Below are 26,759 nucleotides of genomic sequence, written 5' to 3'. Positions count from 1 at the left end.
ACATTTAGTAAATGACCTGATAATATCATAAGAAAGGTCTAACAATTACATCCTGTCCCTTATGAGGAGCATCACTTGTATCTTTTGGGATTCCACATTTTTACTTGCATAATCCATATTTTACTATTGTCTGCTTAGGCAGTTGGAAACCTCTTTTTGCATAGTTTTATTGTTTTTAAGGAATGTTAATAATAATACTGATACATTAGTTTAATTTTTTATTTTAATTAAAATATCAGCAAAAAAATGAGTTGATTCAATTAAAAGATATGTGTCGCTGTTTGTTACACTGCATTATGATTTCCTTCAGGTTTCCATGGTTACGTAACACATACTGGTAAGTCTGGCAGCCAAGAACTGGTGGAGATTTCCCATGATGCCTTCACAAAGGAAGTCTATGGAGATGGATACACACTAGACCCAGAGACAGGTGAAAGTTTGTTCAGTTTGTTTTGCTGCATTTAAACACTCTTTTGAATGGAGGTCCCTTGGTGTGAGGTCAAGGTCATGATTGTAGGTCAGAGGTTGAAAATAATAAACAGAAATTAATTTTTCCTTTTTGCTTAACAATAGTGGCCTTAATTTTGGTAAACATGAATAAAATATTTAAGTATATACCAAAGAAATGGCACCCTTTCATTTCTGAAAAGTAATGCAAGAACCCTGGTAAATACAATGCTTTCTGCAGCTCCTGTTTGGTTTCTTTTAAAGACTGATAAACAAAGAAATTCTTCATAATTATGAATTGTCCACCTGAATTATACACATAAGAAAATATTTTTATTATTTTTTTAAAAATAATTTACTTTTCTATGCTTGCGTGGCAGGTATTAAGGATTGCAATTGTTTGTCCGTATGCACGTCCTTCTGTACATACTAATGTATGTCTTGAAGCTTGTGTTTTGAACTCCTCTTTAACCACTGGGTGGATCTCGCTTAAACTTACGCATTTGAATGACCTTAAGATGTAGATGATCGTAACAAAAGGTGTCCACTGGCAGCACATATGTTTACACTGCATCTTTAATCAGTAACATATTTCACACGAAATTACATGCTACAGGAAATTGGCATATACTGCTGTGACCTATTAAGGATAGTGTGCCATGTACAATACAAAAGATATCTGACAATCCATCAATAACATCAAAACTGATTTGCACTTGAGTTCACTAATACTTTTTCCAAGTTGAGAACCAGTAAATGTTATTAAATGATAATTTCTTCTTACATTTTCAGGCACTGTCGTAGCGGTTGATGCCAGTTCAAATATAGAGGCCGATACTGTTGACACAGGAACAGACATTGGGGCTAGTGGAAAGTTGCAAAGAGGTATACTTAAAACTTTTTCTTGGAAAACTGGGCTTAATGCATGTGCATAAAGTGTTGTCCCATTTTTAGCTCGACTATTATATATGAAATATATATAGTGGAGCTATCCTACTCACCCCGGTTTCGGCGTTAGCGTTTACGGTAGCGTTAGCGTGCAAATGTTAAAGTTTTCGTACTACCCCAAATATTTTCTTTGTCCCTTGACATATTGCTTTCATATTTTGCATACTTGTTAACCAACATGACCCCAACCTATAATCAAGAGCAGACAACTCTATCAAGCATTATGTCATAATTATGGCCCCTGTTCCACTAAGAATATGCAGCAAATGTTAAAGTTTTCGTACTACCCCATTTATTTTTATTATCCCTTTACATATTGCTTTTATATTTTGCATACTTGTTAACCAACATCACCCCAACCTATAAACAAGAGCAGACAACTCTATCAAGCATTTTGTCATAATTATTGCCCCTTTTATACTTAGAATATGCATATTATTGATAAATTTATGTTAAAGTTTGCGTACTACCCCAAATATTTCCTATATCCTTTGACATATTGCTTTTATATGTTGCATACTTGTTTACCAACATGACCCCAACCTATAAAGCATTTTGACATAATTATGGCCCCTTTTACACTTAGATAACTGAACATTTTGCTTAAATTGCCATAACTTCTTTATTTATGATCACATTTTATTATTACTTTTACAAAACAACACTTACCTGAATACCACAATGGATTCCACCCAAACAATACCCCACGCCTCTACCAGAATCCCTTCCCCCCCCAACCTCACCCCCCATCATCTTATAAATTACCACACCCAACATGACACCCCCCTCTCAACCCCCCACCCCCCCTACCCCCCCCCCCCAACCCCCCCCCAATTTTTTTAACCAGGTTTTCCGAAGGAAAAAACTGGTTATTAGATTGGCGAATGCGGGCGGGCTGGCTGGCTGGCGGGCGGGCGGAACGAGCTTGTCCGGGCCATAACTATGTCGTTCATTGTCATATTTTAAAATCATTTGGCACATTTGTTCACCATCATCGGACAGTGTGTCGCGCGAAATAATTACGTCGATATCTCCAAGGTCAAGGTCACACTTTGAGTTCAAAGGTCAAAATTGGCAATAAATGAGCTTGTCTGGGCCATAACTATGTCATTCATTGTGAGATTTTACAATTATTTGGCACATTTGTTCACCATCATGGGACGGTGTGTCGCACGAAAGAATCACGTCAATATCTCCAATGTCAAGGTCACCACAACTTAAAATAGATTTATTTTGAAACAAACTTACAAAGGGGGTTAATTTTGTTTGTTCATTTCAAAAGTTCAGTTTGAGTTGTCTCCCTTAATCAGATTTTTTTTCACAATGAAAACCTGGTTTTGTGACAATTTTGTCCCTTGTTTAAACATCATCTTATAAATTACCACACCCCACATTATACCCCCCTCTCACCCCCACCCCCCCTACCACCCCCCACAATTTTTTTTTTAAACATCATCTAATAATGCAACAAAGTAAAGGGGGAAACACTGAATTCACATGGCATGTCTTTCTGTTTCCCTGTCTGTATCCCTCAGTTTTTCTCTCAGCCTGTTACACATTTTCTGACAAAGTTTTCCAACACTTTAAATATACAACTATGCATTTCTAAAAGAAAATTATACAGTATTATTAAAATTTGCAACATATAACAATATAACGAAATGCAGGTGGTTGTTCTTCACTTCTGTGACAAGCTCTAGTAAAGAGCTGCTTAACAAAGAAAATGTGAGACCATATACGGCATCTGAGTTGCTTTATTATTCTTTACCAGATGCAAGTAACCAGGGCAGCCATTCTGCAGAAACTATTGGCATCAGTGCAGGGGACTTGGACCCACAGATGACTGAGGACTGCTCTGTCAATGAGAGACCTTCGTTCCAGGTGAAATACATAGGAGGAACCCTCTGGGAAAACAGGGCCTAATGCATGTCTGTGAAGTGGGAAAACAGGGCCTAATGCATGTCTGTGAAGTGGGAAAACAGGGCCTAATGCATGTCTGTAAAGTGTTGTCTCAGATTGGCCTGTGCAGGGTTCACATGCTAATCAGAGACAATATATTTGCCTAAACTGGATTTTACCTACGAAGAAACTTCCTTTAGAAAAAACATAGCAGCAAAGGGGAAAGTATTTTTCCTGATCAGCCCATGAAGACTGCACAGTCTAATCTTGGAGGACACTGTACGCACATGCATTAAGCCCCATTTTTGTAGAGAGAGACCCAACTTTGCAGTTTTCTATGCATTAAAAACAGTAAAAAGGTCTAATAATGATTTGTTCATATCAACAATAATTTGAAACAATTATTACAGTGCTTTGGAAGGGTTATTAAAATTGAGTACACTGATGGTTGACACAATGATCACTTTCATAAAATCTATAATAGCTAATAATCAGATATATAAATCACATTAGCAAATTGATGGCAATTAGTCATGTTGGATAAAAAAAAGTTCATCCTAACTCTTTCAATTTTTGTTTAATATACATGCAATTTCTCTGAAAACTGAAGAATAAAAAAACTTTGTCTTTCGCATGGAAGATCACATTGCTTGACATTACATTCAGTGAAAGCTCTTGCTCTCTTCTACAGGAGCCCATTATTATGGATACAGACGGTTTTTATGTCTGCTTAGACTGCAACTTCAAATCGATGGAGATGGATGACTGGATTCAGCACAGAAGGAAACATCAAGGTATTCAGTGGCAAACAAGCCGTACTCTGGTAAGACTGGGCTTCTTGCATGTACATAAAGTGTCGTCCAAGGTAAACTGTGGAGTCTACACTGGTCAATAAGAACAACACTTTCTGCTTCTATGCTATTTTTTGTTCAAATAAAGTCTCTTTAAAGCAAAAAACCAGTTTTGGCAGAAAGTGCCGTCCATGTGTAGACTGCACAGGCTTACATGTATCTGTGACAACACTTTCCGCAAATGCATTAAGATCAGTTTTCCAAGAATGCATAGCAACTGCTATTATTTGTTACATAACTGGTTAGTTATTGTAAAAACCTGCGGTTTGCCATAAATGTACATTCCGTTTTAATTGTGTAATATTACATAGGATGTGGAATGTGTTGTTTTTTCCACAAAATTTTGTGTAAAGGCATACCCACATCATTTACTGAGAACTGAAAAATTGGAAGTTGATCATTAAACATTATAACTTGAATTGAAACGCATAGTTCAGCTTGAATCAAAGATTTTACTTTCAGTTATATATGAGGAATGAAATTGTACATAGGTTCAACATGTTTACCTTATTGCCCAGAAGCAAAGTGGAAGTTTGCTAAAAGCAACCAGCATAAAACTAGAACAGGCTGTGAGTAACTTGAAGGCTGTTCAGGTTTTATGCTGTTTGCTGCTCATCTTTATCTCAGGGTTGTGAATGAATCCTTTAAAACTTGAATTTATTTTATTTAGAAAGGTGTTTAATTTCATAAAAACTTCTAAGGTACTACAAACATATAAACATGGTTACCTGAGCATGTAAGTCACATTTTAATGCCATTTGTTTGCAGAAGGTGCAGATACTGTGGTCACATCAAGTAGGGAAAGTACTACAGTTGGGTCAAGTGTCATCAGGAGTGAGGTAGGGTGGCATTTTAGCATAGTTCTGGAAAAACTGGGCTTAATGCATGTATGAAGTGTCAATCTGGATTAGTCTGTGCAGTCAACGCACGCTAATAAGGAATGACACTATAGGCTTAAACAAGTTTTTCATTAAGAAGAGACTTTCTTTTAACAAAAAATTCCATAAAAGCGGATTTAATTGAAACTTGGTATGAGTATATATATGGATGAGAGGATGATGCACGCCAAATGGCATTGTACACTATCTGTTAATAACAGAGTTATGGCCCTATGTATCTTGAAAAAAAGCCTTTTTAATATAAGCTTAGAGCTTTATTTCCATTTACACATGAGCCAGAGCCATGAAACTTGCCATATTTGTTCTCAATCATCTGGGGGTGCTTCACATTCAACACCCATAATCCTAGGGGCTAAGGTCAAGGTCACACATTGAGGTCAAAGGTCACAAATTTAATGAATTATTCATTATTTAGTCGTTCCTTTACTATGCATCTAGGGATTCTGTAATAACTGTCCACAATTGTTCTCTATTATCTAGCTGAGTGTCAAATATAAGATCCAGGTTGCTAGGGACATGGTCATAGTGAAACACAAATGTTCAAAATCACACATTTTGATTAAATATGACTTATTTGGTAAGGATTCCACCATAATAAAAGGGATTCTCAAAATGTCCTGATGTAATTGTTCTCAATTATCAGGCAGTGCAAGACCTATGTGTTTTTGACCAAAGACAAGGTCACACATCAAAGGTCACACATGTTTATATATATTTATCATTTAGCCATTATTTCACTATGTTTCAGTGGATTCTGTAATAACCTTCAATAATTCTGCTCCATCTTTCTCCTTGCTGTGTGTCATATGTAAGATTCATGTCAAGGGTTAAGGTCAAGGTTCATGCCCGGGTTAAGGTCAATATCACACATAATACTTCATTTAAGGTCATATGATCCACATCAAGGGTCAAGGTTACACAAATGCTTCATGTAAGGTTGTACGCTAAACCCCTAAACTGATCAGCATTTTTTCCAGCATTATGTATACATCTTTGTTATTAGAAATTACAGGTAAAAGATTTTATGCTTCAACACGGGAGAGCATATAGTCGCTGACGTGTCTGTCCTTCCTTCTCTCATAATTTTATCTGGAAGAGGATATCGTTTTGGCGTTGTCCATCTGTCCTTTTATCTGAATGAGATTGTTTTGGCGTTGTGCATCTGTCCAGAAAACTTTTGTGTCCAGAAGCATATTGTAGAACTGCTTTTGTGCATTTGAATGAAACTTGTTTGTAAATTTCATTTATAAATAAAATATATGCATAAAATGTTATGTTTTAAGTTTTTGATTTTCCCAGATTCTAATGATACACACATTAAGCCTTGTTTCCCCAGATCCAGGCTCATACTTAAACTGTTCACTGGTGCATTTTCAGGGAGTGGAAGTTCTGTGGGTCCATGTTCACCAATCATTCTTAATTTCTTGTTCATTTAGACTAATTACTCCCCCCATCTCGCCAAAGGCGGAGGTATATAGAATTGGCGTTGTCTGTCAGTCCGTTTGTCAGTCCGTCACAATTTTTGCGGGGGATATCAATTCAATGAATTGCTTGTTACACTTAAATTAAAAGGAAATAAAAATACCTAGTTTAAACATTTTATTTAATAAATATTTTTAGTGTTGGTGTTTGCTTATTTTTTACTTTATACTACGCAAAATCTAATTTTAATGGAGGTGTAATTTAAGTGCACTTCCTATTCCCTGCTTATAGGCAGATTTATGACAACCACAAATATTGTCTTATTTTACCCTTTATCAAGTTCTCTGCAGGATTCACATTGGTCAAACAATCAAACATTAAATGATGCCTGTAATAATGTTCAGCTTTTTCATTTAATTAACTTAAAAATTGTATTATATACATATTTAAAGTATTCTGTTTTTAGTTTTCAAGCAGAAAAAGATCTTTATGGGTTATTTTATTTTCGGTAAATTTTATATTTCTAATTAATGAAATCAACATTGGAAATGCTTTTTCAAATATATATTTTTATGTATTTTGACAATTTATTGTTATTCTTTTTGAGATCGCAAACATTGGAAACAAATGTTAACTTATATTATATCACTTATTCCTCATGGAAAGCGTTGGAGTTTTAAGATTTAATTCTATAAACAAAATCTGAATTTATTACCCTCATGTGGAGCGGTAGTTTTAAGACAGTATTCAATGAACAAAAAGATGTCAGTTTGACAGGATGTGATAACAAAATTCAGTACCTACTTCGTATTATTCAACTCGCATTACATGATGACCCTTTAGAATAAGGAGCCTTATCCAATATCAAGAGGTGTACATGTTTATTGAAATAAACAAACAGTGATAATAATGCATTCCATTGGCATTTTCGCCAAATTTGGCGTTTTATTAAAAAATCAATGCATATTAGGATCAATTTCTTTTTCTGAATTTCCTTTGGGGAAATTTAAGACAGTGGTTATGTCTCCAACTGAAAGTCCTTGAACTTTGTTCTGTGCAAATTTTAAACATGAGTTCACAGTGACTAGAAATACAAATAACATACATAAGTGTCTCTAGGTATTTAGAAATTTATTGTGTTTTAAATCCACTTAGCACAACATGGTCATGCTGAGCTTTTGTGATCGCCTTTTGTCTGTCGTGTGTGGTTAAAATTTATCTTGTTAAGACTTGAGAGGCCACTCATCAAACTTGGTCAGAACAAGTGCCCTAATGATACCTTGGATGAGTTCGAAAACGGTTCCAGTTGTTGAAAAACATGAATACCATGGGGCATGGCAATTTTTTCACATTTATTGTCAAAACTTCTTTAAACTTAGTCAGAACATTTGTTCTAATGTTAAGTTCTAATGATATCTTGGAGTTAATTGCTGCCAGTGGGGGGGGGTCATTTTACTTAAATTGCTTTGGTAATACATGAAACTTGGTCAGATAATTTGTTCTAATGATATCCGGGATTAGTTTGAAAATGGTGCAGGTACATTGAAAAACATGGCCATCCGAGGGCAGGGTATTTTTCCCTTAAATAAACTCTCTAGCGGTCACTTTCTAAGTCCAGTATTCATGAATCAACTCACACTTTCAGAATAGTTTAGTTCCTTTGGAAATTGGGTCTCAGGGCCCATGACCCTTTTGTTAGTCCATACGTGTCCACATGTGTGGTATTGGTTGCAGATTCCCTGATATGTCTAAAGACTGATGTTTAGTTTTCACACAGTCCTTAATAATACATAACTTGTTTTATTCCTTGACATAACAGTGAAGTACAATATCAAAAGACACACTAGGATATATTTAATATCCACAGATTAAAGAACTTGATAATTTTAAAATACATACTTTTATTTTAAGGTTTCCGGTGGTTTATAGAGAAATATCAATAAATTAAAACTGATAATTTCACTGTTTCAAACAGTGAAAATTATCGATAATTTTCACTGTTTACTGTGAGATGACATCATTTTTTGACAAAATGACGTTATTATCCCAGCGAAATTCTTTAGTTAAACTCTTAAACAATGTATATAAACGGTGAAAAAAACATAAAATAAAAGAAAATTTGTTGAAATCAATGGAATATCAATTTTAATTCACTCGTGATCATAGAAAAAATATATTTTATATTATCACTTGTGAATTAAAATCGATAATCCACTGAATCCAACAAATATCCTTTTATATATAAAAATATAAGTACTCTTAAAAAATACTTTTCCAGAGATAATCATGGCTCTAAAAATTATTAACCATATTAGCTGTTATCTGCTTCCTTGAAGGTTTCCCGCAAGCAGTTTCATAAACATGGCTCATTATTTGAGTCTCACTGTGGGAAAATGAGGCTGAATTCATGTTCATAAAGCTTCAACCAAGATTAGCCTGTACAGTCAGCACTACAATCAGAGATGATACTTTCACTTGTTGGATTTTCGTTTGAAGGAAGTTTCTTCTAAAGAAAAATCCAGTCTAGGCAGGCAAAGTTACGAGCAAACATCATTAAGCCCGATTTTCCCAGGGTGCATCTCATTCTGTGATCTGTACAGGGTATGGATCAATGTGGCAACATGACTGGCACACAAGGGGTGGATATGAAGCCTTTAACACTTTATTCTATTAAGAAGAGTCTTTAATTTAATTGCATTTTGGACTAAAAAAAGGCCAAAATTCAAATCTTAGAGTAAAGGCTTACCCTAAGGGTTTTTGTGATCTGTACATTGTATCACTAGTTCTGTGATCTGTAAAGGGTATTGCTCATTCTGTGATCTGCACAGGGTATTGCTCATTTATCTATTCTGGTATGGCTCATTCTGTGATCTGTTTAGGGTATGGTTCATTCTGTGATCTGTACATTGCATGGCTCATTCTTTGATCTGTTCAGGATATTGTTTATTCTTTAATCTTGACATTGCATAGTTGATTTTTTGATCTGTTCAGGATATTGTTCATTCTTTGATCTGTACAGGGTATGGATGACAGTGATAACGTGATCTGCATACAAGGCCTGGACCCCAGCCAGCTGGGAGACAATGCACGCATAACTGTGGAGAAGATGGCAAGTGGGGGCGAGGCCTTCATCCTACATATTGACCCCTCAGGGGAGACCACTCATGTGCAAGCTGGTATGCAGGCAGGGGAGAGCACTGGGCCTGGGATTTCTACTGTACATGAAGTGGTGAAAGTCATGCCTGTACGTGTTGTAGGGTAGTTGTACTTGTATATTTATATATGACACACTCTTGGGGAAAACAGGGCTTAATGCAAGTGTGTTAAGTGTCGTCTCAGATTAGACATCTGCACGGGCTACTCAGGGACAACACTTCCTGCCTGGACTGGATTTAAAAAAAACCACTTCCATTAAACAAAAAAGTCCATAAAAGTGTAAAGTGTCTTCCCTGATTAGCCTGTGTACATGCATTAAACCCTAATTTCCCTGAGTGCGGCTCATATTGGTGTAACATATTTGTGGTCATACACGATCATAATACATGGTCTTTTAGGTAGATGAAAACTAAAATATCAGATTATGCAGAATTCAGTAGCTTCAATCTTTTAGATAGATGTAAATTAGCTCAAGAAGTCATATTGTGGTATTACTTTGTTTGGGTACTGGCCAGTGTTACTGGCTAACTGCCGCTAACAAAACATTAGATGAAACCTTGTTAACATAACAAAAGATAAAAGGTTGAAGTAATTCATAGCTTTGCTTTTTTAGTCCAGGGTATCAGTTCCCCCTGTGCGTACCCTGTCCAATGTGAAGATCACCCCTGTGCAGGCCTACAAGAGGAACGAGACTGAGGTTACCAAGGCAACAAGCACAACAACACAGACAGAGGACAGTGATACTGACAGTGAGGATCCTATAGAGGTTTGTTAGTGGGGGTACTCGGTTGTTACCTATATTTGCTCTAAGCCTGCAATTAACATTGTATAGTGTTTTATCCAGGGCATAACGGCACTGTGCGGAGTCTGTTTTTGTCTGCTACCGTGCCCATTGAAAGGCCATTTAGTTCCTCCTTACTTTTACAAATTGCTAATATTGTTCTTTCTTCATGGGCGCCTTTGTGTTTACTTTTGATTGGATACCATTTTGTGACAAACTGATAAGATCAGTTGCCTTTTCATAGCAAATCGGCGCCATTTCCTTTTGTATGAACAAATTTGTCTTCTATCAGGTGTTTTTATTGCCCTTATAAGCCTTTACTGGGTCCTTTTTTTCTCATTTTGTGTCGCCAGATCGTCAGTTCATCAGTATGTCTGTGCGTCAGTCACAAACACTTTGGGGCTATTATCTCAGAAACTTTATAAGATTTCAACATGAAACTTCATCAGGGATTAGATATAATTTAGGGGAAGTTGGGGGATATCAGTTATACGAACTTGCTTGTTGTCAATTTCTCTCGTGTTCTGAGAAAACTGGGCATTTGCGTAAAGTGTCCTCCCACATTAGCTTGTGCAGTCTGCACTGGCTTATCAGGGACGACACTTTCCGCTTTTATGGTATTTTTTGTTTAAAGGAAGTCCCTTTTTACCAAAAATCTATTTTAAGCGGAAAGTGTCGTCCCTGATTAGCCTGTGCGGACTGCACAGGCTAATCTGAGACGAGGCTTTACACACATGCATTATGCCCAGTTTTCTCAGAATAACTCCACACATATATTGGACAGATAAGTACATATGGTGGGGCAGTATGAGATCCACAGGAATGAGAATCTTTATGTGGGTTTCCATGTGTAGGTGTCCCCAAAATACTAAGAATACTGTCAAACTCTTATTTACGTAAAATGCAAGATATTTAAGCCTACCAGTAAAAACCTGGCTTTAAGTTATGATAGCCAGTGACTTACATTTATTATAAACAAATAACTTCTTCGAACATTTCTGTATCATAATAATCATTTGACATTCTTGTCGTTCTTTTTAACATCATATCCATGTCATATTTGGATATCTTTTAGACTAAATGTGCATATCAAGATGCATACTGCATTATTCAGTGAAATTACTTTACCAACTGAATCTTCAGTCAGCAAAATAAGTCTGTATTTCATTGCATGTGAGTGGAGCCTCGCTGTGGGACAATGAGGCTTTATTCATTTGCATAAAGTGTTTTACAATATTACTCTGTGCAGTCTTCAACGGCTACTCAGGGATGACACTTTCCGTTTGTATGGTATATTTCATTAACAAAGTATCTTGTAAAACAAAATCCAGTCTAGGTGGAAAGTTATGTCCATGGTAAGCCTGTGTAGATTGCAGAGGCTTATATTGGATAACACTTAAGGCATATGCATTAAACCTTGTTTTCCCAGAACCAGTTTGTGTGTACTGTTTGCTTTGTATAGGTTGACCTGTCTGAAGCAGCAGATGATTTTCCAACCGTCAAACGTGGCAGACAGGTCAGTCAGAAGTTGTTATTTTAGGGACTGTACTACCAAAATAACTTGTATTACTGCCAACGTTTGTTGTTGAACATTTATGAAACTACATTTACATGTGATATTTTCTTTCGAAGATAGTGTATAAGTTATTCATGATGAAAATGTTTTAGTTATTCATTAAGATGCTGTATAAGTTATTCATGAAGATGCTGTATAAGTTTTTTATGAAGAAAGTGAAACAAGAAGTTATTCATTTGAAATATGTGCCATCTTTTAAAATTTGAATGAAAAATCTTAAAAGACAATTATTTATACTCGAAATGCACATGGATTTACTCTGAAAGTCTTCAAATTCAACTATTACTATTTTTCTCTCTAAATCACCCTACCCTCTGTAATATGTTTACATATCCATTATTGAGAAGAAGTCTTATCTGATAAGGCTATTGGTTACATAATTATCCCCCGCCATAGGCCGAGGGATATTGTTTTGGTGTTGTCCGTCCGTCTGTCCTTCCGTCCGTCTTTTCATCCGTCTGTCTCTCCATCGGTCCGAAGCCATATCTTTGAAGTGCTTTGGCGGATTTCATTGAAACTTGGTATGAGTATATATATGGATAAGAGGATGATGCTCGTCAAATGGCATTGTACACCGTCTGTTAATAACGGAGTAATGGCCCTTTATATCTTGAAAAAATGCTTTTTTGAGTGTCAAATATAACACTTTTGTGTCCAGAAGCATATTGGCGGGGGATATGAATTCGCTTGTTTTCTTAAATAAGTCAAGTGGGCAGGTGAGCTGGCTGGCAGAGGGTGAAAAATATTTTTCCCACAACAAGACTCATTTATCCTATGACACGTTGGAAATATGTTGCTTTATTTCAGAGTCTCGACCCTCACTGCCAGGAGTTCGTGATAGTGCACCTGCCAGAGGGCTCCAGCATCAAGCAGTACCAGGCGAGACCCCTGCTGAAAATGAGGAATCCAGTGGATGTGAGTACACTCACCTGTTGTAGGTTTGAATATAAACTGTGCTCTGGGAAAACGGGCTTAATGCATGTGTATAAATTGTCGGCCCAGATTGGCTTGTACACTCCACAAAGGCTAATTAGGGATGACACTTTCTGATTTAATGGAATTTTTGTATTAAACAAAGTTTTTTCTAAATGGAAGCCCAAATAAGTAGAAAGTTTATTTCCTTGATTAACCTGTGCAGACTGCACATGCTAATCTGGGATGACACTTTTCACACATGAATTAAGCCTGTTTTTTCCAGAAAGAGCTCAATTTTTCAGATATGTGGAGTCCTTCCGGTTATGGAAAGGGCTTATCCACAATTGTCATTGGTGTCTGTTACAAACAAAACAATATTTTCTTGGAAAAGACAAGTTTTGGGATGTTATATTTCTGCATTTATAAATATCCAGAACAAAAAAAGGCAAAGATATTTATTTTGTAAATATTTAGGCCCTTTAGTGTTGCTCTATAATCCATGATTGGACACAAAACAACAAAATTGTTTTGAAAGCCATGTTGACCATCTTTATTTCTTTATATGTTGTGCAATCTTAATAAAACATGGACATTCATTTAAAAGGTGTGCACAATGAAGCAACTCAGTCCAAAACTCTTCAATATAATCATTATTAGAGACTGGTTTAAATGTTTGTAGGATGCAGTCACCATGGATGCAGATGGTTTCTACATGTGTGTAGACTGTGATCACAAGACTGACAAGAGAAGTAACTGGTACAAACACCGCAGAAAGCATTTAGGTAAAATATCATAGTACTGTTCAAGTCACGTTCCAGGAAAACTGCGCTTCATGCATGTGCATACCAGGTCATCCAAGGCTAGCCTTTGCAGTCTGCACAGGCTTATCAGGGACAACATTTTCCTCCAAGACTGGATTTTTGTTTACAAGAGACTTCCTGTAAATGAAAAATTCCATTAAAGCGGAATGTGTCTGCCCTGATAAGCCTGTACGGACGCTGGAAACACTGAGCACAAAGCATTTGATATTTGGTATGTGACATCAGATTGTGACCTTCACAAAGGTTGTCATATAATGCCAAAGGGTTTGAAACTGGACATGTTTCAGTACACAGCAGAGCAATATAGGGACAAGTTAGCCCTTTTGTCTTTGTTCAGATTTTTCATCACTTTATGGTTGCAGATGATGAACTTTCACTACTCACCACTCTTGTACTTGTAAAATTGTGAAACTATTAAACTAATGTTTTTTGTTCAACTGTAGATGAAATCTTTTTCAAACAATTTGTAAAAATATAACAGATATTTTAATATTATAAAATAGTGTCATTATGTTTGCTTTAGAGGGCAGCGGTGTTGATATTCCAGTTTATGCCTGAAATTTGGACTAAAGCTGTCGAGGGTCAATTTTTAATTTTTTTTCCAAAGAGGAAAGGGACAAATTATGAAATGAGTTTCAGTGCAAGATCATTTTAATACAAATATAGGTAAAGCTTCTTTGGCATTCGGGAAATTTGAGCTTGTTTCTGATTTGACATGGTCTTTTGTGAATTAACTTCTGATTGGCTAGCAGCTGGCACAGACATGAACTCTAATTGACCAAATCTCTTGCCAAATTCAGGAAATCTGATCAAGTCTATGAAAATTTGCAAATGTTAGCCATCTGGAGATTTTAAGTAAACAGTTGGCAAAGTAAGGCACTGCAATAGGATGTTGTAAAGCAGGTGTGTTAACCAAATCAAATATTTATTACGTATTGTTTAAGTTACTGGTTTCAATTTTCTTTACATCCATGTTTTTGTACAGGAATACGCCCCCATGCCTGCACAAGGTGCTCCTACAGGGCAGCCACCAGTAGCAATCTGAAACGCCACATGCAGATCCATGACGATATCCGTAACTTTGAGTGTCACCTCTGTGGGTTACACTTCAGACAGAAAATACACCTGGAGAGGCATCTGAAATACAAACATGAGGTGGGTGGGGTAGAGTCTGGTGGCATTTGGTATGGTTTTGTTGTAAGTGATTTTTAGCTCGGACAAGATATCCCTTGATAATATCATCTCCATGGAGGAGATAGGCAGCTATGTGGCCACACAGGTGAAGGGGTGGTGCCATTGTTGGACAGGTTTTATTTATTTTGTGTAGTACTAATGAATTATTTTAGTGTATGGTAAAAATAATAAAAAATAGTTTTAATCCATTAAATAGAATTGGTGTAATGCTATTATGTTTCAGTATTTAACAGGCAACAAATCTGTATCAGGAATTAACTGGACATGCCAAGATGTATTCAAAAGATAAATATTGATTCATTCAAATATCTCTTTAAGTATAAGGCCATTAAAACAATGTAATTTTTACTAAAAACCTATCCCACTTATTGCAGGAAAAGAAGATAGTGTGCCCCCTGTGTGACTACCAGTGCGCCAGCGCAAACCCCGACCTAAAGATGCACATCCGCAAACGACACATGCCCCTGGAGGGCAGCATGGACGCGTTCACGTGTGACATCTGCGGCCTAATGACCGTAAGCAAGAAGGATCTCAAACAGCACATGAAGTTCCACAAGAAGGGGCCAGAGTTGAAGCTGTTCTGCGAGTACTGCAGCTTTGTCACTGACTGCCTGAGTAGGCTTAGGCGTCATCTGCTTGTGCATACCAAGGAGAGGCCGTTTCAGTGTGGGCTGTGTCAATATAGGTACTTAATTGTTCAAATAAATTGGCTGTAAGAAAACTAGACATGTTTAGTTTAGAATACTTAAATATGAGAGAAAACATTATGTATTTGTTTAAAAAAGGGATTAGAAAACTAGCCATTTTTTGTTTAAAGTGATTTTAAATGAGGGAAAATGTCATATGTATATGAAGTATAAAATAATATTTAAAAAAAAAGTAACAGAATAATAATATTATTGTTGTACATTAAACTACACACTTGTGTGGTCACTATATATAAACATCATCGATGTGACATTCTAACAAAACATGTTTATCGATCCCTACCGGTGAAACCGGAGGGGACTTATGGTTTGCGCTCTCTCCGTCAGTCATCTGTCACACTTTTCTGGATCCTGCGATGCCTTTAAAAGTTCTTCATATTTTTTCATGAAACTTGAAACATGGATAGATGGCAATATGGAGATTATGCATGTCATTTCATTTTGTTCCGACATCAAGAATGGTGGAGTTTCACTGGTAGGGGACAATATTGGCAATCTCTTGTTTCCTCTCTATTTAAATTGATTTTTTTTTTAAGCTATACATTTTATATTTATTTGCAGAAAGCATCCCAGATTAGTCTGTGAAAGGCCTGCACAGGCAAATTAAGGACAACTCTTTCCGCCTAGACTGGATTTTCTTTTGAAAGAGATTTCCTTTAAAAAAATATTCCACAAATGTGGAAAATGTTATCACTGATTTGCCTGTGTGTTCTGCACAGGATAATCTGGGACGACAATATACACAAACGCATTCTGCCATTTAAAGTAACAGAATAGTTAGTTTTTACATTACTTTGACTTCAATGTTCAATGCAGGGCGTCCCAGAAGGAGCATGTGTTGAGGCATATGAGATCACAGCACAACGTTGAGGTGGAGACGAGACAGAAGAAAACCTTGCTCGATATTCAGACAATCATGAAAGACGACAATGTTATCATCCCTAAAAACAGCGATGGAGGACAGGCAACAATGTCGTCTAAATACAAGGTGTTCAATATAGAAAAGACTGACAATGTGGTGAAGTCTGATGGTGTTGGGCATTTTGAGAAATCTGATTTCTCCAGTCAGGAGAAGATCTTTGCCTGCAATCATTGCTCAATGAAGTTTGCGAGGTTGATTAACCTGTACAAGCATCTGTACGCTCAGCATGAATCGGTGATGCCTAATTCGTCCTGTAGTGGTCACCAGTGTGTCGTGTGTGATTTCGTGACCAATTCCAAGAAGAATCTACTGGTGCATATGCGGAAGCACAACATGCAGGATCATTCCCCGCCCACTCACGTGTACTCGTGCGTCTTGTGTCGCTATATGAATCCCAAGCGGAGGAACCTGTTCCAGCACATGAAGAAGAAGCATGGTATTGAGATCGTCATGAAGGAAGATGGGCTCAACTGCTATGTGACCATGGAAGCTGAAAACTTTTTGCATGGTATGGTTTCCTTAAGAATAATTGAGCCTTGTTCTGAGATATCGGGGCTTAATGCATGTGTGCATAGTGGCTTCCCATAGTAGCCTTTGCAAAGGGCACAGGCTAATCAGGGATGACATTTTTTATTTTATGGAACCTTTTATTGTGAGTCTCTTCCAACCAAAAATCCCTGTAAGGCAGAAAGTGTTTACCTGATTGGCCTGTGCGGATTGCAATCTGGGAAGACACTTTTCACAAATGCATGAAGTTTTTTCTGAACAAGGCTTAATTGTTGTTTTATTTGCCCCAACTTTCATGTATTCTGGGCAAATAGATTTCCCGATGTATATCCATCTGATGGTATTTTAAAGAGTATTGCTGCTAAATTGATACAACTATACACAACATTTTAAAAAGCTAAGGAACTTGCAACACTTGGTAGTTTGTTGAGTTTTTTGTTTGCAGCAGAGTTATGGTCCTTTGGTAGCAAAAATGGCGTTTATATAAAGCTCCTGAAAACAACTTATGGAAACTTCTTAATACCACACAAATATTATTGCTATTTCCATGCTAGTTAAATCATATTGATGTATTTTAATGAAATGTTTTAAGCAAGTAAATATTGACAATATTATTAATAAAGAATACTTTTGAAAGAAGAAATAAATGACTTTTACACAGAAACTTTCATCTAAATTTGACATTAAAGAATATGTTAGGCTCATAATGCCTTAAGAATCCTTCTTCAAGTGATGCCTCGCTCTGGGAACAGGGATCTTAAAGCATGAGCCTAAAGTATCATGTCAGATTAGCCTGTGCAGTCAACACAGGCTTATCAGGGACAATAATTTCTGCTTTTGTGGAATTTTTTGTTGTAAGTTGGTTCTAAATTAAAACCCAATGTGAGCATAAAATGTTGTCCCTGATTAGCCTGTGCAGACACTTTAGGCACATACATTAACTCCTGTGCAGACACTTTAGGCACATACATTAACTCCTGTGCAGACACTTTAGGCACATACATTAACTCATGTGCAGACACTTTAGGCACATACATTAACTCCTGTGCAGACACTTTAGGCACATACATTAACTCCTGTGCAGACACTTTAGGCACATACATTAACTCCTGTGCAGACACTTTAGGCACATACATTAACTCCTGTGCAGACACTTTAGGCACATACATTAACTCCTGTGCAGACACTTTAGGCCAGGGATCATACATTAACTCATGTGCAGACACTTTAGGCACATACATTAACTCATGTGCAGACACTTTAGGCACATACATTAACTCCTGTGCAGACACTTTAGGCACATACATTAACTCATGTGCAGACACTTTAGGCACATACATTAACTTCTGTGCAGACACTTTAGGCACATACATTAACTCATGTGCAGACACTTTAGGCACATACATTAACTCCTGTGCAGACACTTTAGGCACATACATTAACTCCTGTGCAGACACTTTAGGCACATACATTAACTCCTGTGCAGACACTTTAGGCACATACATTAACTCCTGTGCAGACACTTTAGGCACATACATTAACTCCTGTGCAGACACTTTAGGCACATACATTAACTCCTGTGCAGACACTTTAGGCACATACATTAACTTCTGTGCGGACACTTTAGGCACATACATTAACTCATGTGCAGACACTTTAGGCACATACATTAACTCCTGTGCAGACACTTTAGGCACATACATTAACTCCTGTGCAGACACTTTAGGCACATACATTAACTCCTGTGCAGACACTTTAGGCACATACATTAACTCATGTGCAGACACTTTAGGCACATACATTAACTCATGTGCAGACACTTTAGGCACATACATTAACTTCTGTGCAGACACTTTAGGCACATACATTAACTCATGTGCAGACACTTTAGGCACATACATTAACTCCTGTTTTTCCAGAGTGAGGCTCAGTTATCTGATTTAGGCAGGTAAAGATTACCATGAAAAGCCTTGTTCAAATTATTGCAATAAATTTAAAATGTTAAACTGTCTGATTCAGGCACCACATCTACGGCGAATGAGATGCCACTCTCTGAGATCGTGACGACAGAACCAATCAGCCGTGACACGGCCCTCCAGGTGATATCCGACTACAATGCCTCCCTTGGCGCAGACAGGATCTCCCTGGATAACATCATCTCTATGGAGGAGATAGGCAGCTATGTGGCCACACAGGTGAGGAGGTGGTGCCATTGTTGGAAAGGTTTTATTTATTTTGTGGAGTATTAATGAATTATTCTATTATAGCAAATGACGTTTTAGAGGGGGTATATTGGAGTAACATTTCGGTCCGGTTAATTGGAAGGTAACACAGGTAAGGGTGGTCTTGTGGGACTGGTTCATTGACATTGATGTTTTTTGTAGCTCCTGGACATTCAGTAGAGTATTAATGTATCATTTTATCAGACAGCAATTGAAGTTTTATTGGAGTCACTTGTTTGGTCCGGTTAGTCTGTTTGTAGGTAAATGAAATGTAATAGGTATGTTTAGCAAACTATGTCCACATTTCTCAAGCTATTCTCTTGAAACTTCAAATATTTCATTACCATTACTATTTGCTGAAGAGAATTTAATCTACAGTGATTCACACTTTTCTGTTTTATTTTCCCTTGAACATTGCTGACAAAGTGCTGTAGAGGTATTAGAAGTTTCTGTGAGGAAGCTCTAGGTTGGAGTCCCCCTGGAGAATTAAATGTTTCTTTTTCCAGAATGACTTCCTTTTTTGACTTACTTTAAATCTCAGAAATTTTTGTTATTTTTGTTTTGACATAACTGACTTTATTATATACCTGTTTAATGCTTTTTACAAAATGCAGGTTGTATCAATCGTTGAAATAAAAAAAAACGTATTACGCTACTCGCTGTTTCCAATTCCGTTTTACCATACTAGCTGGACTACTTCGACCTATTAAATGACGTCATATTCAGGGGATGGAAACTAACTTTTTACAATTGGTTGCCCACACGGGCAACCATCTTTAGTATTTTGGTTGCCCAGCTAAAGTGTAACAAGCCCAGAATTATGTACATTTCGTGTCAGGTGTATCTTATACTTTCTTACTATAAAATAATAGATAATTTAACAACAAAATTGCTGACATGACACATGTTTTATGCATTATTTCTTAGTATGAGTCTGATTGAATCATTTGCTAGGCCTAAATACATGAATATTATTAAACTGATAATTGACCCATGGTTTTTAAACATAATTGCAGTAAATGTTTTTAATATTTAAAAAAGGCAAGTTGCCTGGCCGGACTACCAACATTTAAAATCAAGTTGCCCAGGTCAAAATGTAGTTGCCCCGGGCTCACGGGCAACCACTAATTTCCATCCCTGACATTACTCGCACCGAAAATAGAAATATTTTATATTACGAAATATATTACGTAGTACATCATGTGATGTCATTTCTGTGACAAAATACAATGGTTTTATCTAAAATCTCTGGAATTTAAGACCATGTTGGACGTGGTGTTTTTTTAACAGTAAACTATTTGTTAAAAACATAGAACGAATTCAAAACGTATTTTGGAATGTGTGTGTATAAATGTATATTTCGATAGGAATACAATAAAATAGTGTTTTAAACTAAGTTTCGATCAAGACATGGAAGATCGAAGTGGAAGTGCATATCGTTTCAACGTTTTTGTTATAAACATCCGATTAAAATTTAAAGTTGTCAACTTAATTGTTATAAACATTGGATTAACGATGGCATTAAGGTAAGCATTTCAGAAACCTGTGTTTTCCCGGTTCGAATGTTTACACGTTAATTAACATAAACTGTATTCATACGCGTGTAAAATAATCTATGGCGTACAGAACTTTTAGTCATTATTTTGTCAGTTTTGTTAAAGTAAAAATATTATTGTTAACAATTTTTGCTAGTTGTATATTATAAAGGAATATTAAGCTAGTCAATTGTTCCAAGAGTTTGTATCACTCTCGTGGCTTGTGCTATTTCGCATCACACTCGAGGCTCCGCCTCTCGCTTGGAAATGTTTTTGGTGCATCTACTTGAGGTCAGTTATCAAGGTGAAGGTCTCTGTTGCTCAATATCTTGAGTTTGGATGGAGATATTGCATAGAAATGTTGTGTGTAGGTTGCCTACATAAATACCTGGCTTGGGATGGCTTTTGGGGCGAGGCAGTTACAGTCAAGGTCACTGTTACCATAAAAAAGACAGAAGATAGATGACTTTCAGTGAATAACTTAAGTTTTTAATTCAATTACACAAGTTGTGATGGAGATATTTTGATAAATAATTGTATATAAATAGCTTACCTTACTGAAGAATCTATTTGGGACCTTTTGGTGGTTCATGAAATGGTTCAATTTTTCTATAAAAAAAAGAAAATCTTTGTATGCTCAATACCTTGGGTATTATGTGGCTTGTGTTCTGAAATTATGTTTTATTCTTTCAAAACCGGGCTTTGTTGGGTGTCCAAGTTTATTATCCCCCCCCAAAGGCGAAGGGATATTGTTTTGGCGTTGTTCGTCCGTCTTTCCGTCCGTCATTCCGTCCGTCAGGCACTTTTGTGTCCGAGGCCATATCTTGGAAGTGCTTTGGCAGATTTCATTGAAACTTGGTACGAGTATATATATGGATAAGAGGATAATGCACGCCAAATGGCATTGTACACCATCTGTTAATAACGGAGTTATGGCCCTTTGTATCTTGAAAAAATGCTTTTTTCTGTGACAAAGCTCTATTTTGGCGGGGGATATCAATTCAACGAATTTGCTTGTTGTTCTTCATTTGTACCATAGACAACTAAGCAAAGTTGTGATTCCTTTTCCTTTTTGACGATACCCTCCATTTGAATGCCAAGGTTTCTTTTCCAAGGGTTCTTCAAAGGGTATTTTTTCCACTTAGTTTTTGTGTGTGAGTCCTTCCTCTATCATTTTTAACACAATAAAGTCTTGTTTAGGTGAAAGTTCATGACCTTTGATCCCCATAGAGCGCCTATCCAAGCATAAAGAGTTCCATTCAGACTTAAATTGAAAATAGCTATTTGCAAACAGCAGCTCATTGTCATGTTCAGGGTTTATGCTGTTTGCTGCTCATCAGTATCTCATAAAGCAGTATGGTAATGATCAGTTTTCATGTACTATCTCTAGGTTGACGTCCATGAACAGAGCAGCTTTGCAGGGATACAGACACATGAGGCAGCAGAGGCTATTGAGGGACTCCAGGCACTAGCAGAGCAGCCTGGTATTCTGGACACACAGGGCCTCGACAATGAACTCACCACCGAGGTCATCACCACGGAGATACTTAACGATGGAGAAATCACCTTGGATACTGGTTCTGTGACAGAAGGGAACCACGAGGGGTCTTGTGGGGGGTCTGCTGGGTTTGAGAGGAGTTTTGGTGGTGGGGAGGATGGAGGTATGGTTGGTGGAATTGTTCAGCATGATCACATTCAGGGATTAGGGATGGGACAGTATGTTGAAGGCAGGAATGGAAATGAAGGGTTTCAGAGTATTGGACAGTTGGCAAGGGACGTTATTCGAGATGAAGGACAGGAGAGTTCACAAGGGGAGGGAATTGAGCTGTCGGCTGAAGAACTGAACCAGTTGTCGACTGGAGATTATGTGGAGATAAATGGCGAGGTGTATAAAGTGGAAATTGCTTCTGGGAATTGAGCCACTGTGAAAGTATTCATATCTTTGCATAATATTAATTTCTTAAACATGCAAGATCTGAGTGTGAACAAGAATAATTAAAACTCATCCGCAGCTAAAAGTTAAAAGCCCATAAACACTCAAAATCAACAAATATTTCTACAATATTTTGAAAAACTTAGTTAACACATAAAAAATCAATGTTCCTTAAAGCAATAGCCAAAATTTCAACACTAGATGTGGCCTGATAACATGTATTTAACGCAATACAAAATGCTTGTTTTTATTTTTTGTGTCACAATATATTACATGTGAATTTTCGGCTACGATATTCAAGATTAGCTTCAATCAGCTTCAGAAGCACAATGTAGTTTTTATTAAATCGTTGTTCTTCCGACCCTGCACATAGCCAGTCTTGCGTTCGCTCTTAAATGTTTGGATATTATGGCGAGAAATTAGCATGGAGTATATTGTCACACATAAAATAAAAATGAGCATTTTGTATTTCATTAAAGCTATGTAAATATACCAGGTATAGCGTTGAAATTTCGCTTTTGCTTTAAGGAACACTAATTGTTTATGGTATAATTTTATTTTACAAAATATTTTGTGAAATATTCGTAGTTTTTTAGTATTTATGTTACTTTAATGGATTATTGCATCAGCATACACAAACTTGGTCATATGTTCCTTGGAAAAGTGTCATGAGCTTGTATAAGTAATAGTCTTGTCAACAATAGTTAAATGGCTTAACCGACAAGTGTTTTGTTGATAAGATCACAATTTAATTTCGAAAGGTTTGACTATTTTAGAAGCTCAAATGTTAACTTGCTGAAAATTAATTATACTTTAAGCACGTTCAACCATTTTTCTGTTATTGTTTGTAAAACATACATTGATCAAGGTATAATAAAAGAACTGTTTCTAACAATCTTAGATACAACTTTTCTATTTGGGCGTATTTATTGACCACTCCTAGCCTTTGATGCTAACTGTGTATCCTTTTAATTGATTGGTAGTTTCTGTTTAAAAATGTTGATTTGACAGGTACGTGCATTCATTGTGAACTTCCAATTTTTTACTGTAAAATTGTGTTTGCATTAAATGTTTGCCATTTGTACCAACTAGGTTTTAAGTATGATAAAATGCTCTGTTATGTTATGCAAATTATTAAAAAAGTATATTTCTCGAATAGTAATAAACTAAACCTTTAACTTGAAATAATTCTATAACATTTCTTCAACAAATGACATTCACCCCATGGCAGTATTGAAGTTGCTGTCTTAGCTAGTTTCCGCTACATGTCTCCTTGAGACAATGTGCAGAAGGCATGAGTCAGTCATTAGGGCTAATCTCTGATTAGCCTGTACATCAGGCCAATCTGGGACGATGCTTTCCGCCTAAACTAGATTTTCGCTAAGAAGAGACTTTCTGTTAACGAAATATACCATAAAAACGAAAAGTTTCGTCCCGGATCAGCCTACGCTTAATGCACAGGCTTATCTGGGACGACCCCACGCACATGCATTTAGCCCACTTTTCCCACAATTCGGCTCGTTTCAATTTGTACTTTTTACGACATGCTGCATTGGAGGTATTTGTCACTTCCGCGACAAGCACTAGCTGTATTGGTATAAGACTAGTTTATAGTCTGGACGAATATGATAACTTTTCAAGAACTGTGCGTCTTACAGTTACACTTCAAACTGTGTTTGTGAGTTTTTCAAGGTTTTGAGGCCTGATACCGAATTATTACCTTTATTGTTTCACAGCACTTACAACGAATACATTTACTAGTTTCGTGCACATTTTGGCACACTTTAACTGAAAGTTGAAGTTTATTGCAATATGCTCTCGATCGCATTAATTTGTAGCTCGGCTGTTTTCGGAGAAACCCGAGGTATTGTCATAGCCAGCTCGTCGTCCGACGTCTGACGTCCGCGTCGTGCTAAAACCTGGACATTTTGCTCTAAAATCAAAGTGCTTCCACATACAACTTTTAAACTTCATATGTAGATGCACCTTGATGAGCTCTACACGCCACAGCCATTTTGGGGTCACTAGGTCAAAGGTCAAGGTCACTGTGACCTCTAAAAAAAATAAAAAAATCTGACAAGCTTTCTTTTATTCAAAAATGCACCCGCAGCCGAGCGTGGCACCCGTTATGCGGTGCTCTTGTTGTATGTGGTATTGTGCTTTTGCTTGACACACTAGTAAACCCGAAGGAAACTCCTCATGTCTGGAATGGTGACCACCTACTAAACCTTAAGTGCAACCAGGTATGTGTATAAGTAAATACACATACCTGGTGCAACTGTAACACGAGTCGCAGCTGTCGTTCTTTATATTAAAGAGATTTATACAGATATTGACGTGGATTGCAAGTAAGATTTTTTTCCAACTCATTACTGTGAGCAAATAATCCTGTTACAGTTATATATGTTCTAAATCGCATATCACAAATTAGAAAGCGCATCATTAAACGCTTTACATGTATTAACTGAAAGATATATACTTTCGTATTTCCTATTGGCGATCAAGAATAGTTTTGCCAGAATGAGGCTCAATTGATAGAGCGCAGGCCAATCTTCAGGCTCACACGTTTGACTACTAGGCCAGTCGCATTATGCAACTTGTGAAAGGGCATGCAAATGAACCTTTTTCCACTAAGAGGCAAAGTGAAAAAGGCTATTTGCAAACAGTATAAAACCAAAACTGCCTGCTGATAACTGCAGTCTGTTCAGGTTTTATGCTGTTTGCTGCTCATCAGTATCTAATAGTTGGAAATGAGGCCTTTAAACAAACTAGTAAGAAAGGTCTTTAATTAAATATAACTTTCTAAGGGACTAAACACGTCAAATACGTATCTACGTGGTACAGAGTTAATCAACCTATAGCAGTTGGATGTAACTGGCATTATGGGTTTCGTCTTTGATGGATTATTATAAACCAGGCCCGTAGCCAGGGTTTTGAAAAGGGGGATGCGAATTGTCCTATCAACGATTGTTATTGTGCAACGAAGTGGCGAATGGGGTGGGTGCCTCCTGCAATCGGGGGATTTGGAGGTCTTTCCTGAGAATTTTTTTAAAATGAAACATAAAACCCTGCATTCTGGTGACTTGTTATCTGTATGAAAAGACGGAAGTTTTATATGAAATTTCACTTTCATTGACCATACTCAGTGACTGATCGACATGAATATGATATAACATACATGTATTCCCGACTAACGTTTTTCAATAACCACCTTTTTCGATCAGTCACGGAAATACATTTTTGTATACGGTGTTAAACCTGACACTAGTATGCGCGCACACATTTTGTTTACATATGCAACAACACATTTATAGAATGTAAAATCAACTGTAAGAACGGTATAAAATACCATTATATATTGGAATCCTGGAATCTTGATAAAATTAGTGTATTTTACCATTCCAAAATCCTACCATTCATAAATCAAGTAAAAAAAGGAAATATTTAACTTTTTTTAAACAACAATTGTTTGTCTGCTCTTTTAGATAGTACCAAATGCCTAACATTGCTCTTAACGTGCTTATATTGTATTGTACTACAACAAACACTGATTAACAAAACTGGGTCTTCTCTAATCTGCATCACTACTTAACAAAAATCAAAATGGTATAAGTGGTTACTTTTAATTATTAAAACTTTTTTTAACAAATAAGTTATCTATTTCTAAACGAATTTCAGAAACGTATAACAATTAAGGCTTCATAAAGACTCTATAACCATAACTTACTGGCCCTATGGTCTCAAAGTAGTTAACAATGTATACAAGGACGTTGAAGAAAAAAAGATGGACTTATTTGCCCATTCTACTCACGATCCGTCACCGTTAATGAACATTAAACGTTAACATCCACCTGATCATATGTTATAACGTTTTAAATTCATTATAACAACTGTTTAAGAGTAGGACATATTTCCTAGTGTCAAGTCTTACATAGTTAAAACATTGTGGAAAGTAAAGTAAAGAAAGTAAAGAAAGCAGAACAGCTGCCATTGAGTGTTGGTAACCTACAAACCGGCTACATTG

The 26,759-nt window shown here is 36.7% G+C and overlaps 1 protein-coding gene across 3 annotated transcripts in view; it reads left to right on the top strand.

Moving 5' to 3' along the window:
* Positions 1–23,819, top strand: part of LOC127850196 (uncharacterized) — a 41,644-nt gene extending 17,825 nt beyond the window's left edge. For 2 of the 3 annotated variants that reach the window (XM_052383036.1, XM_052383037.1), the window contains exons 10-24: positions 311–430; positions 1,240–1,332; positions 3,167–3,276; positions 3,986–4,088; positions 4,914–4,984; positions 9,486–9,710; positions 10,236–10,388; positions 11,866–11,919; positions 12,787–12,894; positions 13,574–13,676; positions 14,701–14,870; positions 15,284–15,594; positions 16,433–17,046; positions 19,065–19,240; positions 22,193–23,819. In XM_052383036.1, the coding sequence (XP_052238996.1) occupies positions 311–430; positions 1,240–1,332; positions 3,167–3,276; positions 3,986–4,088; positions 4,914–4,984; positions 9,486–9,710; positions 10,236–10,388; positions 11,866–11,919; positions 12,787–12,894; positions 13,574–13,676; positions 14,701–14,870; positions 15,284–15,594; positions 16,433–17,046; positions 19,065–19,240; positions 22,193–22,720 (2,939 nt within the window). In that variant the 3' untranslated portion in view covers positions 22,721–23,819. The remainder of the gene's footprint in view (positions 1–310; positions 431–1,239; positions 1,333–3,166; positions 3,277–3,985; positions 4,089–4,913; positions 4,985–9,485; positions 9,711–10,235; positions 10,389–11,865; positions 11,920–12,786; positions 12,895–13,573; positions 13,677–14,700; positions 14,871–15,283; positions 15,595–16,432; positions 17,047–19,064; positions 19,241–22,192) is intronic. The other variant, XM_052383038.1, reaches the window with a different exon arrangement.
* The last annotated feature ends 2,940 nt before the right edge of the window (positions 23,820–26,759 follow it).

This window comes from Dreissena polymorpha, chromosome 11 (genome assembly GCF_020536995.1).
Source record: "Dreissena polymorpha isolate Duluth1 chromosome 11, UMN_Dpol_1.0, whole genome shotgun sequence".
In the NCBI taxonomy this organism is placed as follows: Eukaryota; Metazoa; Mollusca; class Bivalvia; order Myida; family Dreissenidae; genus Dreissena; species Dreissena polymorpha.
Note: the sequence above shows the minus strand (reverse complement) of the source record. Positions and strands in the feature narration are given on the sequence as shown.